Source organism: Corvus cornix, chromosome 1A, assembly GCF_000738735.6.
Source record: "Corvus cornix cornix isolate S_Up_H32 chromosome 1A, ASM73873v5, whole genome shotgun sequence".
NCBI classification, from domain to species: Eukaryota; Metazoa; Chordata; class Aves; order Passeriformes; family Corvidae; genus Corvus; species Corvus cornix.
In genome coordinates, this window is record NC_047057.1 from 48,869,732 (window position 1) to 48,883,518 (window position 13,787).

Consider the following 13,787-nt stretch of genomic DNA (forward strand, 5'->3'; position numbering starts at 1 on the left):
ATGCACCTGAGCCAGGGGAGAGCAGCGCCCACAGTAATGTCAATGCAAGAGGCACGAGGGAGGTCTCTCCCAGACCAGAAAGCTGCAGGTGGGAGCAGCCAGGAGACAAGACCATGGAGCAGCTCGGGCTACAGCAGAACACAGTGCTGCTACAATAGGTCTTCTAACTCCACACCACTTCCACCCAGCCATGGGAAGTGTCCTCCTCGTACCGTGTCATGATTTATGAAAATAAAGGCTCGCATTCCTGAAACCCTGGGAGTTCACTGTGTGTCTGACCCCATGGCTTTCCTTTGAGAGTCCTGGGCGTTAGCTCACGGCTCTGCTGCATGGGAGAGCAGCTCCTTGCCTTCTGGTACTCGAGCACCCAGATCCAGGAAGGCATCTCTACTCACCCATCAGCATGCCATGGTAGGCACACTTGGAAGTACTCATATTCTGGAGTAAGCATCCACACATTAACTGATGATAAATGTGTAACCACACCTCGACAAATCCTATATGTGAGCATAACCCTAAACTCAACGAAAAATTCAGCACCCAATTGCATGCAAAGTAGCTGCGTGCTAAGAAACCATTCTGGGAGCTTCAGTGCATCTGAGCAGAGTCCACATTTCCAGAGGTGGGAGACTGTAACCAGGGTCTGATCCACAAGGCCACAGATTCTGCAGAAATATCAATGCTGGGGTGAGTAACACATGTTAATACCCATCCAAGACTGCCTGACTCACAGTGTTGTGGAGGCAACTCAAAGAAACAGTACGGGAATAGCTGTCCTGGTGGACTCAGCGAATGTCTCCCCCAGAAGGTAGCTGAGGATGTTTTGGTAAACCTTGTCCAAGGCAATGGCACAGCGGTAAATTATTAACATTGTTTCTGTACATTCCCCTGCCACTGAGTGGGAGCAGGAAAATCATAAACCACAAACAAAACCCAGAATCTGTGAAGGCACCTGAATGCTTCCCTTTGAGAGGTATCTGGTGGAGAACTGGGAAAAGGGGTTGCATGATATCCTGGAGCAAATGATAACTGAGGCAAAAAACAATCAGACTGTAAAAGAAGAATAAATCTCTCCCCAGTTCCAACCTAGCTCAGCACACTGAGCACTGCTGGGGAGAGAATGCAAGCTAACTGTTGAGCAGAAAGCATTGGATGTTCCACACAGGCTGGTTTTGATTTCGGAAAATAATTCAGGAATTAATGGGAGAGGGAGGGGGGCTGTCCACTGCCACATGTCAGGCGAGCATAATAGGGCGCCGTATGAATATGATCCGACCAGATGGTCTACTTAAATCCTAAATGGTAGGCAGGTCAAAGAAAAAGCTACTGGCTTTGTGCAGAGGGTATTTCGTTTCCCCAGTGAAAATATTAGCAGCATCCTATCGGAAAAGCAAGGTGAGAGACTGACTAGGAGAGTGCGTGCTGCTCTTGTCCCCTTCACAGAAACCCCCAGAGGAGCTGAGCTTATCAGGGAGCTCAATCCAGACCCACAGCCCCTCAGTTCCGGGGGGCACTGCAGTAATAACAGCAAATTTGAAGAGATGCACGCCCCACACACCGCCTCCCCCAAACTCCGGGCTCTAAAAGGATTTAAGGGAAGAGCCGAAGCGGGGAAGCAGCTCAAGATCCGCACCTTGTGCATCCTCGTAAGGGCCGTGGAGGCGCGGGGGAGCAGACAAGAGGTGCCCGGCCCGGCGGCACGTCCCACCCGTGCGGCCCCGGAGGGCGGGCGGCCGCCATCAGCTCCGCGGTCCCGCCCCCCGCCCGCAGAGCCCGGGCGGGATGGCGGCGGCGCGGGGCCGGGTGCTCTGTCTCTTCGACGTGGACGGGACCCTGACGCCGGCCCGGCAGGTAGCGGGGCGCGGGGGCGCGCGGCTCTGGGGGGCGAGGCCGGCGAGGCGGAGCTCGTCCCGCCGGCTGCGGCCTCACCCGCTGCTTCCCCGCCAGAAAATCGAGCCGGAGGTGGACGCGTTCCTGCGGGAGCTGCGGCAGAGGGTGCACATCGGCGTGGTGGGAGGCTCCGACTATGCCAAGATAGCCGAGCAGCTGGGGGAAGGGGACGAAGGTGAGCGCGGCGGACGAGGTCTCCCGGGGGTCACCTGTGCCCTAAATCCAACCCCAGGGCTGCCCTTGGAGTGGCTGGCCGTGCCCAGGCGGGAGCTGCTGCTTGGCTCCCTCTCCCTGCGTGGAGGGCAGGCAGGGATGCTCCAATCCATGCTGCCGGCTCCAGCGTCAGTTTTGTACGAGCTTCGTCAGAGCTCTGACAGCTTCAGGGCTCCCAGGCAATTTTCGCCTCCCCGCTGCTCCGTGGTGGGGTCCCGCAGGTTCCTCGTCACGTTCCAATGGGGACATGGGGTAGAGTAGGGAGTGGGAGGGCAAGGGGGCAGCACCTGCCTCCTCTACCGCGTTCTCTTTCTCCAGCATGGATGACAAGCGCCACTGGGCTCCAAGCTCTGCCTCCCACTTCGTTAGTGGAGGGAGGCCGAGAAATTCCCGGCTGAGGCTGATTGCTGCTGAGTCGCCAGTGCGGCGTGTCTGGGTTGCAGGGGGGGCTGGAGTTAGATAACTAGTAACCACATCAGCCCAGCAGCCTGGCAGTGGGGAGGGCACAGGAGAGAGCAGAGTAGCACGTATGTAGTGGAAAGCCAGACATGTCTGAGCCCTTATCTTCGTCCTGCAACTGATTCAGCCCGTGACCTCGGTCAGGTCGTTTCGCCTTGCATGCGTCAGCTCCCCACCCGTGAGCAGAAGATAATCTCCTCATCCACTTTGTGGAAAGCAAGGAGCGTAGGATGGCCAGTGGCCCTTTGCAGAGCACAGGAGCTGCGGAAGGCACAGTACTAAGGAAGCAGGAAGATGGTTCACTCAGTCCTGAGCCCAGTCCTTTTAGCCCCTTTTCCCAGGCAGTAGTTATGTTTCCTCTTTTGTTTCCTCCCCTCTCAGTCATTGATAAGTTTGACTACGTCTTCGCAGAGAACGGCACAGTGCAATACAAGAATGGGCAGCTGGTCTCCAAGCAGGTAAGTCCAGCTCCCTTTGCAGCCATGGCTCTCCTGCCCTGTGCACCGGGGGGAGCAGTGCCTACCCTACCCAGGCAGACAGGCAGCCTCTTCTCCCCAGTTGCTCCCTCTTCCAGGTGGGTTTCATGGGAAGTCAAGCGTCTTCACTTGCCCTTCTCTTTCTGCAGGCCATTCAGGACCACTTGGGGGAGGAGCTACTGCAGGATCTGATCAACTTCTGTCTCAACTACATGGCGCTGCTGAAGCTGCCCAAGAAACGGTAACGGCCCAAGCGTACGCGAGTGGAAGTCATGACACTGATTTCTGGGGAGCTGAGCTCCAGAGCTCTCCTAAAAAGAGCTGATCTATGGAGCTTGTCTTGCTCTGGGTTTTATCTTAGCATCCAGAGGCCCTGTGTAGGATCACTGTTTCCCTGAGCTGGGCACCTTGGCAAATAATGGAGGAGGGTCTTTGTCCTGAAGAGTCTGCACTCTGTTTTAGCATAATTCCTGCTCTTTTGCCCCTTGGATTTTCCTCCCTGGGAAGCAGGGTGCAGCCACCGTGTGTATCTCATTTAGGACAATGGTACCAGCTTGTTACTGGTCAGGGCATCAGGCATCACTGGCAGTATATGTTTCCAGACAGGCAAACAATGGATCTTAAGAGGGGAAGTCCAGCCCCTGAGCACACAGTTTCTCACTGTTTCTAACCCAGTGTCGCTGGCTGGCCCTGCTCTGCTCCATACCCTGTGTTGCTCTCTTTACCTTGGGATCCAGCAGCCAGAGGGTGAGCTGGGTTGGTATACCCCTGCTGAAGGAAGACCAGGCCACTACCAGGACAAGAAAGGGTAGTATTCCATTGGATCTGCTCACTCTGTTAGCACAGAAAGAGAGAGAACCAATGGCATGAAGTGGAAGGGGGGGAGCAGGAGGGCCTCTTTCAGAGGCAGCCTGCAATTAAACCAGCCTGGGTGCAGGGTCAAACCTCACCTCAGACCACAGTTTCAAGAACACGTGAGCCACCGAGGGCTGTTGAGAGCAGCAGCTCTGCCCTCCCCTTGCCATGGCTGTTTTTTTTCCTGCTCTCCCCTTGTGTTTGTACAGTGAACCCGAGCAGGTGAACTGTGGGGTTGAAATTAATCTGGTAGAAGTTGCTAAACTGTGATCCAGATTAGTTGCTTGATATGAGTCACCACATGGCAGTACAAGGACCAGTGAGAGGGGCTAGGGTGGCTCCTTGCAACAGGGCTGCTGGCTGAACAGGCCCCTGAAAGCACAGGCTGGGACCCAGAAGCCTCAAGGCTGTTTGGTTGCCTAATTGCTGTCTGGTTACCCAACAGCCTTGGCGAAGTTTCAGCTTCCAAGTAGCTCTGTGGATTTAGGCTTATGGGATTTCTAGCAAAGCAAGGACTTTAACCCACATCTCCCAAGTCTTGGCCTGGAGTGTGAGCTACCAAACCCTTGGTGCTGCAGAGATGCTGCTCCCAGCCTGCAGGCATGGCTGCCTGTGTGTCCATTCCCCATGATGTTCCTCACTGTGCCAGGAGATAGGAGGGGGAGAGCTTTTTCTCCAGACTCAGGGTGGTAAGCACTTTATCACAGAGAAACAGCAGGCAGGGCTGGGAGGGACAATAAGCTCAGGGGTCCTCAGCTGGACAGGGCAGGGGATCTCCCTCTCCAGCACAAGAGCTTCAATCTGTTTTCACACTGGCAGGGCTGACATCCCCTGTTGTTTCTGTCCCACCAGTGCTGGTATACCTGTCTGACCCCTCAATAAGCAAACAGAAGTAGCTGGGTTTTTAGCAGAGAGAAAAGAAGGGAGCAGTTTTCTGCCAGCTCAGTGTTTTCAACCAGCCCACTGAGGAAGCGGCCGAGAAGTGACTCCAGCACAAGGTGAGGGTGGCCAGCATGAACTGGATCCTGTCTGTGCAAGCTTAGATAAGAGCTGAAGTCAAAGGTGCAGGGGTCAAGAGGGAGATAAAAAGACTCTGATTTGTGTCCCTCGAGGAGGTCCTGATTGCTCCTCAGCCTGCTGCCGGACATCAACAGCGAGTTACACTGACCTGGGCCATCCCACTGCCCCAAGGTAGTGCCAGCTTCAGCCAGCCCACACAGCATTTCTGAAGAGCCTCATGGGGTAGAGGTGCCACAGCCTCATCAGGCAGCTGGTCCAGGCCAGGCAGTGGCTGCCCTTGCAGTTATCACAACATTAGAAAACGTTACCCGTCATCTTCCCTAAGCTCGTTGCTTCCAGCCCATCCCCAGGGCACACAGGAACTGTTTATTCCTCTTCTCTCATAGTCTCTTTTTATAAAACTGTGAGCCCCTTGGGACCTTAAGCAGTTGTTGATGCCTGATCTGTGCCTGGTGTGAAGCACTCACAAGTGGGCATGGCTTCTCTCCTCCTGCATGTTCTTGCAGAGCCTCACTAAGCAGCCATCCTCCTGGAAAGGTTGTTTTTCTCTCCCTGCCCCAGTAACCTTGTGTCTTTGCCCACCCACAGAGGGACCTTCATTGAGTTTCGCAATGGGATGTTGAACATCTCCCCCATTGGTCGGAGCTGCACCCCAGAGGAGCGAATCGAGTTCTCTGAGCTGGACAAGGTACGAGGGCCAGACCTGGGCTCACCCTCCCCTTGGCTGGTTTTGCACAACCACAGATCTCAGGTCTTACGTGCTCTCCCCCTTCCCAAGGAGAAGGGAGGTCCAGCTTTGAGCTGTGTGTATGCAGCAAGGTGGAGACAGGACGGGGAGTCAGAAAACCCAAGGGAAGACACAGATGCATGGAAGAAATTTGATTTCATTGGGGACCACCAGTGCAAGGGGGTGGCTAGCAGGATTCCCTGTACTGTGGGAGAGCCCCAGGGAACGAGGCAGTTATTTAACAGTGTGTTTCCTCATTTACAGTACCCAAAGACGGCCCAGCAGCTATCTTCTCTCTCCCACTCCCCCAGCCCCAACACCTGGAACTACTGGGCTTTCCGGACACGGCAGATCTGCTGGGCAGGTCTCTGCAGGATTTGGCCCATGCTCATACCAGTTTCTGCCGGGGGAAGCTTCTTGGGGTTGAGGGATCAGTTGGTCTTTGCAAGACTTTTTAAGCAAAACTGGAGGCTTTGCGTTACGAACTGGGCTGTGGGAAACTGCAGCAGTTGCATTTCATTGCCAGGGAAGGTCTGGGGTCTGCTCCTCCCAGTGGAGTGAGCTGGTGGCCTGCTTGGACACTGGGCAGGACTGGTGGAAGCTGGCTAAATGGCATGACACTGGGGCCCAGTGCAGGTGGGGAGGGAGCAGAGCTGCCCAGCAGACAGGTTACAGTGGATTCTGGGAGACTATCAACATCCAGTTATTCAAACCCTCTTTTCTTCCCTTTCCTCCTTATCCTCTGCAGAAAGAGCGGATACGGGAGAAGTTCGTGGCAGCCTTGCAGAGGGAATTTGCTGGCAAAGGCTTGCGTTTCTCTCGAGGTGAGCGGGGAGGGCTTCCTTGGCTTTGCCTTTATTGTGTTTCCCATAAAATTCTGTGGAGCAGGAATCCAGACTGTTCCCTCTGAGTGTCTGGAAACCCTGGGAAGAGCAGAAGGAGTTTTTAGTCCTGGAGAGCTGCCACAGGGGAGTCATGTTTGCATCCATGACGTCTGCATCCATGCAGAGAATAAACCGTGCTGCAGACTTGCCTCCCTGGGAATTGGCCAGACAGTCAGGTTTCTATCCCATGACATTATCCCTGCCTTAATCTCAGTTAGTGGAGCCCACTGCTGCCCAGTGGGTCTGTTCTGGGTCAAGCATCAGCAGCAGGGTGGCCAGCAGAGCCCCAGGCACGTGTACTCTTCTTGAGGAATGAGACAGGAGCCTAATCCATGTCTTGGCTCTGGGGTTTTCTTGGGACAGTTATCAGTAAAGGGAACATCTTTCTTCCTGGAGGAAGAGCTGACAAGGGGTAAGGAGGTTGCAGCTCGCTGCCATGGGCCTTTGTCAGGCCGCTTCTTAGGGTGGTTCTGACAGCCACCTTACCAAAGGTGAGGAGCTGAAGGAGGGGCTTGAGCAATCCTGGGGGTCTGGCCAGGACAGGGAGTAAAATGGGGGTGTGTAAGTTGTGGGGATGGTGCTGGAAGAGGATCCTCTGCAGGGGTGTGCGATAAGGAGGTTCCATGTGGCAGCCCAGCGCAAGGGCAAGGGGTTGGTGAGGCTGAGGCAGAGGGTGACACCCCGGGCCCTCTGATCCTCCAAGAGCTTTTCTCTGAGAGCCTTCGCTTGCCTTCAGCATCCTGCCAAGGGCATCCTGTGCTGCCCACAGCACTGGCACACACTGTTTGTCACAGCAGAGAAAGACAAGGTCCCTGCTGCTGTGTCCCCTCAGGCACGGGGTGTGAGAGCAGGACAATGGGCCTTTCTCTCTGGACTTTGGGAAGCTGCCACGAAGAGCCCAGTCCTGTTGTATAAAAACATGAAGGGGAGCTGTGGGCCCCCCGCTCCTCCACAAAGAAAATGTGGCACTCTCAGGTCAGGCATCTGAGAGAAGGGCACACAGAAACAGCTCTTCTGCCAGGCTGGCTCCATGTGCCTTCTCCCTGGCTGTGGAGGATGCAAGGCCCAGAGGTGGTGGGAGGTCTCCCTGCAGCCCCCCAGGCCCCTGCTCTGCCTAGGGGAGTGACAGTGCTGCCTGGTTCACACCACCTCTTCTCCCTTTGATTTCCTACCTGCTCCAGCTGGCATCAGGAGCCCCTTCTTGCTGCCCAGCTCTCTTTAGAGGGCAAGAATGCAGTGAAAGGCAGTGTTTTTCACAGGTAAATGACTTTGGATGCAAAACCAGAGGATGTCACCAAGTTTAGCTCCTGCTCTGATGCTGGATCCTGCTGCAAGCCTGGGGCCATCCCCACCTCTGAGCTCTTAGGGCAATTGCTCCCATCTTTATAACAGTGCCCTGTCCAGTTTCTCTGCTCCAAGGTGGGACATACAGGCTCCATTCTCAGCTTCCCAGGCTCCAAGGAATCCCCAAACCAACAGGGACACTCCAAACAGCCAGGAAGGGGAGGTGCATGGCATCAGGACTTGCATGTTTGAACAGCCTGGGGTGTTGGTGCCTCTCCTTCAGCAGGAACTGACCCTGTGATTATCTGTCTACTCATCCCCTTCCTTAGAGAGGTAGGATTATCACTTAAGGAGAGCGTGAAATGCCAGGATTTCTGGTGGATACTCCAGTAGATTGCCTGGAGAAGATGAGCTGACTGGCAGGAGGACACATATCCCAGCTCAAATCCCTCTACCTCTGGCTCTGAGTGAGACCTAAATGTATGTGTGCCCTAAGCTGCAGGCTTTATTTTGGGAAGAGCAGGTCTCCTGTCTTGGTGCTGGGACAAGGGTCTGTCTACAGCCCGTGGACACAGTGGGGCAACTTGAGAGGAGGGGGAAGGTGCTGCCTCCAAGCACCCCCAAAAGGCAGCCAAGTGCTGGGGTAAACTCTGCCTGGTCTAAGAGCAAGGGCTGGGAAGTTTGTTAACCCTTGGTGGCTGTGGGTGTCCATGTCCACGTGCATGTTCTCTGGGGAAGCTCCCTTCCCACTGTATGGTGGTCATGTCTGACTCGGTGCCTCTGCAGATGTTGGCAACCCTCACTTAACTCTTGTGTGAAGAGGTGACAGGTCAGGGTCATGCCCTGAGTGTGTGCAGAGACAGTGTGCAGGAAAGGTGACAGGACAGGGTCATGCCCCCCTCAGTGTGCAGAGACAGTGTGCAGGAAACCCCAGTCCCTGCGCAGTTAAGGAGCATCAGAACAGTGGTTTTAGAAGGGCCAGTGATGTCCAGGCAGGAGCCTAGGAGAGACTTTGGTGCCAGTCTCCAAGGTCATTGTCCCCTGTTGGGACACAGAATGTGCTGGTACTGTCTGCAAGGCGTGACCCTAAATCTCCCCCCAGAAGATGCCTCTCTTGGGAAGAACCCACTGGTTCCTGCTTGCCTGTAGGGAAGCTGTGCTAATGGCACCCCAGCCATGCTGATGTCACTGCAGCCTGTTGTCATAGGAACAGCCTCTGCCACTATCCCACGTGCCAAGAGGAACATCAAGGCAGAGCTGCTGGTTGTGGCTGCTGTTTGGAATGGAGTCTCCCCCCAGACATCCAGCCCTCTCCCATCCTCCTGCCCATCCTAGGGTGGGGGGATACTCTGCCAGCTCCCAGCAACACTGCCTGATGCCCTCCCTTCTCCTGGCAGGTGGCATGATCAGCTTTGATGTCTTCCCAGAGGGCTGGGACAAACGCTACTGCCTCAATGTGCTCGACGACGAGAGATTTGACACCATCCACTTCTTTGGGAATGAGACGACCCCTGTGAGTATGCCCCACTTGCCCCACACATGGCTGCTTTCTCTCCTGCTGTTCCATCATGGGTCCTGTGGGTCCCATGGTCCCACTGGTGCCGACACAGACCTTTAGTGGTGTGAGGGGGGAAGATGCTGCCCTTTGCTGTGGGTTTGTGATGCTCTCATGATGGCAGCAGGTCTGCTGGCTCGTGGGGAAATCACTTTGGATTCACTGTGCTGGGAAGCAGGTCCACCTCAGCATTGCTTTCCTTGCCCCAGCACCTTCAGGAGGGCAGCAGCCACTCCTGTGGCTTGCATGACCCAGAACACAAGCCCCCAGCACTTAGGAGAGAATTCCTCAATAGCAGGAACAGCTTCACCTGCCCTTTAGAGCAGTGGAGGATGATGCATCCTTACTGCTGTAGATCAGCTTGGTCATCCATTCAGCTCTTCCCATATGCTGGCAGCCTCTGCTCCCCAGATGTGCCCAGCCCACCTTCTGCTAGCCCCTCCACGGGTAGGGCAGGGGTTAACCCCAGGCTCCTGGACAAGCTTTGCTGATCTGGGACTTTCCCCATCTTTTCTGTGCTCCTCCCCTGGCACTGAAGAGGGAGGCAAGAGGGAGGGAGCAGAGCTCCCAGCCCAGCTTCTTCTGCCCCCCTGGGCCATCAAAGCCCTGCCTTCCCCTGCCCACCAAGTCCCTGCCTGCCCAGCCACTGGCTCCCAGCCCAGCTCCCCACGGGACAGAGCAAAATGCGGATTCATGGATGAGGTTGTTCTGGCAAGACCCTGCTAATGCTGTCCCTATTTTCTATTCCCCTGCAGGGAGGGAACGATTATGAAATCTATGATGATCCCCGCACTGTAGGACACAGTGTCCAGTCCCCCCAGGACACGGTCCAGCGATGCCGCGAAATCTTCTTTCCAGAAAGAGCAAATGAGTGCTGACTACCCAGTCCCTGCATCCCTGCCCCAGTCCCACCCTCTCCCCCCACCAGGAAAAGCACCTTCATTTGAGGAATCTGCTCAGGGTAGACAAAAAAACCACTTGACAGAGCTGGTCAGGATGTAACACATGAGTGTGGGTGGGTGGCAGGAGGGGGCCTTAGTTGAGCAGCCCCTCAGCACTGCCCGTGTGTGGCTGGGGGCTGTGGTACCAGACCCTCCTTGCCTCCAGAGAAACTTCTCTCTTGACAGTTCAGCTGTGGTGGGCGGTGATGCAGATGCTTCTGTGATCAGAAAGCATTTGAAAGGGCCAAAGAGTGAGTGTGTGTCCTCTCCTCTCCTCTCTCCTCTCCCACTTGGTTTCTCTTAACACTTGTGCATGAGGGAACATGTGGCTCACCTTTCTCTCCCCTTTGCACCTTGGCCAGAGAGGCTGCAGCTGCTGAGGCTTGAGGCACTCACTGGAGCTGCTCCGAGGCAGGAGGCCAGGAAGGCTGTTTGCTCCAAGCCTGTGGTAGGAAGGAGTAGCTGAGATCCCAGTTTGTTGCACCATTGTGCTTTCTAATGGAGAGGTAACCATGTCCTTCCCCTCAGTGCCACAGTGTGCCAGTCCCTCCCTACAGATGACCTGGGAACGATAGCTGTAATGTGACTGGGCTGCTGCTCTAAGCTTTGCTTGGGTGCATGAAGAAACTAATTCTTCTCTTTAGCTTACAAAAAACCCCTAGGGTTTATTTTCTATATTATTATTCTCTATTTTCAAGTCGGACCTTGCCTGGCACAGCTGGATGCTATGGAACAGTTTGGGGTAGAAGCCTTTCCAGTGGTCTTCCCACTCCTGTGTCCTTTGGGCATCACAGAATCACAGAATTGTTAGGGTTGGAAGGGACCTCTGGAAATCATCTAGTCCAACCCTTCTGCCAAGGCAGGGTCACGTAGAGCAGGTGACAGGAATGTGTCCAGGTGGGTTTTGAATGTCTCCAGAAACAGAGACTCCCCAGCCTCCCTGGGCAGCCTGTTCCAGTGCTCTGCCACCCTCAATGTAAAGAAGTTCTTCCTCATGTTGAGGTGGAACCTCATGTGTTTTAGTTTATGGCCATTGCTCATCACTCTTCGGTGGGCACCACCAAAGAGAATCTGGCACCATCCTCTTGGCGTCTGCCTTTGAGGTATTTATATGCATTAATGAGATCCTCTCTGAGTCTTCTCTTCTCCAGACTAAACAGGCCCAGCTCCTGCAGCCTTTCCTCATAAGAGAGATGTCCTTATAAAACCGTACCCAGGGCATTCATAACAGACCAAGTCTCCTTCCTTCCCCAGTGCTCAGCTCTCCATCCTGCTGCCAGAGACATTTTCAGAGGGGGCCAACACCAGCCATACCTGGTTTATGGAGCTACTGGACATACCTGCTCAGCAGTGCCCTCCAAGCTTGCTTTTCCACCCCATCTCATCCCACACACTCAGTTTACATGCTCACCTTTAGGGAGACAGGATGTCCAGTGTCCATGTCATATGTCCTGTTCCTCTCCCTGGATCTTTGTGGGTTGCAAACCCACATCTCTCCTTCAGCCTTTGACCTTCTCCCTCATGTTGTCCTTTTATTCCCAGCAGTTGCATTGGGGTATGTGGCCACAGTGGTGGCACTCGTCACAACTTGGTGCTCAAAAGGAGCTCAGGGATCCCCTCCAGGGAGATGTCCTGCTTGTAGCTCCTCAGGGTACACAGATCTGGTGTTTGTGGACCTGGAGAATGCTGGAGGTTCCTGCAAACCCTTCCCCATTGTTCCCAAGGAGCCTTTCTCACCTCATCCCTGCTGGTATGGCACTGCCCTGTCTCTTGGTCCTGTTTTCTCTCCCCTTTTTCTTCTCTTCCTGGTTTCCTCATCGTGGCTCTCCATTTTCCACTGGCAGCTGGACTGCAGAGAGAAGTTTCTCAGCTGGCTACCACCGCCTACTCAAGGCACTCCCATCTTCCTCAGGCGAGAGATACTGGTGCTTTTAGACCCGGGGCAGGGCTCCCACATTGCCACGGGCACAGTCCCTGGTGGCCCTTGGCACTGCTGCCTGGCCACTGGAGCAGGGATACTGCATGACCAGTGCTGGTGGGGTGCTGTCTCCTCCACCTAACTGCACCTCCTAACTACAACACATCAGATCTCTGATGCAGCACATTTGCATGAGCACAGTGGTCTGCCCAGCATCTGGAAATCCCCATCAAATCCATGAATTCCTCTTTCTACCCAGAGAAGATTTCTGTGTGGGAGAAGAGGACCTGTTGGAGAAGCTTGTGTGCAGGATACCCTTTTCACAGGTCACAGGTTTTGGCCCTCCACTGCAATCTTCATGGAGGAATTGTGTTTTGTGGTTCCTTCCTCTGTTTCACTGTGGATCAGGTTATGTGTGAGTCTTGGGGAGTTTATTTTTCCTGTAAGTCTGTTCATAGCCAGCAGGACCTGTAGTGAGCTTAGTGATGAGTGAAGAGCAGGATCTGGCCCTGACAGCGTGGGGCACCATGGTGGCCTTGGGGGCTGAGGTGACTTGCACCTTTGAAGGGAAAGGCAGGCTCTGCCCAAGGCTGCCCCTGGTGCATCCATGCTCAGGATGGGGGAGTTGATGGGCGAGCAGAACAGAGGCAGAGATGACCTTTGAGACACCAGCCATCGCTTTCTCTGCTCAGGAGCTCATGCATGCACAGGTGGGATCAAGTTCAGGAGCCTTCCCTGTTCCTGTCTCTGTCTTATACCAAGCCTGGGCTAATTGAGGGCACGTCCCACCTGGAAAACCCCCATCCTGCTAGAGGGATGAGGAAGAGGAGGATAGCATCAAAAGTAGCTGGGGCAGCCCCAGGGTCTCAGAGCCACGGAATAGTTGAAGGGCCCTCTGGAGACCACCTGGTCCCACACCACTGTTCAAGCAGGGCCCCTGGGAGTCCAGGCTGCCTGTGTTGTGTTTTTGCAGGCAGGGCTGATGCATGCTGGGATGGGAGCCCTACTCCTAGGGGATATTTCATGCCTGTCCCTGAGACCCCTTTGCCACGATGCTCCTCTCATGGTCAGTGCCCACAGCGTAAGCGGGGGTTTCTCCCCATGGATGTGACTGAGCAGACATGGCAGGCCCCACGTCTGGGACTATCTTGCTGTATGGATCCATATCAGTGTGAGATGGGCAGCTCCTGTCTGGCTGATAATACTGTTAAATGAGAAATATATTTAAATACAGAGAGATGTATATTAAAAAAATTTAAATCAATCCTATTAAAACCACAACACGCAGCAGTTGGAGGCAGTGTGTGCTTTGTGCCAGGCTGTGCAGGGTGAAAGGCAGCCAGACAACAGGCAAGACACACTTCAAAGTCCCCACAGCAGTGGGGGACCAGACCCAGTCCTGGTCACCCCTCAGGGTGAGCAGCAACCTCCTGTCCCAGGCTTACAGTGTGGAGCACCTCCAGCCCCGGGACATACTGTGGGTGAGTCCATCCTGGTGTCTGGATAAATTCCTGGGTCCTTTACCGAGAGAGTCACCAGTGCCATCACTGTGACACACACACACA

At 54.7% G+C, this 13,787-nt stretch overlaps 1 protein-coding gene across 1 annotated transcript; it reads left to right on the forward strand.

Annotated features, from left to right (window-relative positions):
* Window positions 1–1,740: 1,740 nt before the first annotated feature.
* Window positions 1,741–13,512, forward strand: PMM1 (phosphomannomutase 1). Its single transcript, XM_039570151.1, has 8 exons — window positions 1,741–1,851; window positions 1,948–2,065; window positions 2,944–3,020; window positions 3,188–3,279; window positions 5,502–5,601; window positions 6,389–6,464; window positions 9,206–9,321; window positions 10,119–13,512. The coding sequence occupies exons 1-8, from the start codon at window positions 1,783–1,785 to the stop codon at window positions 10,239–10,241; spliced, it is 771 nt and encodes a 256-aa protein (XP_039426085.1). The 5' UTR covers window positions 1,741–1,782; the 3' UTR covers window positions 10,242–13,512.
* The last annotated feature ends 275 nt before the right edge of the window (window positions 13,513–13,787 follow it).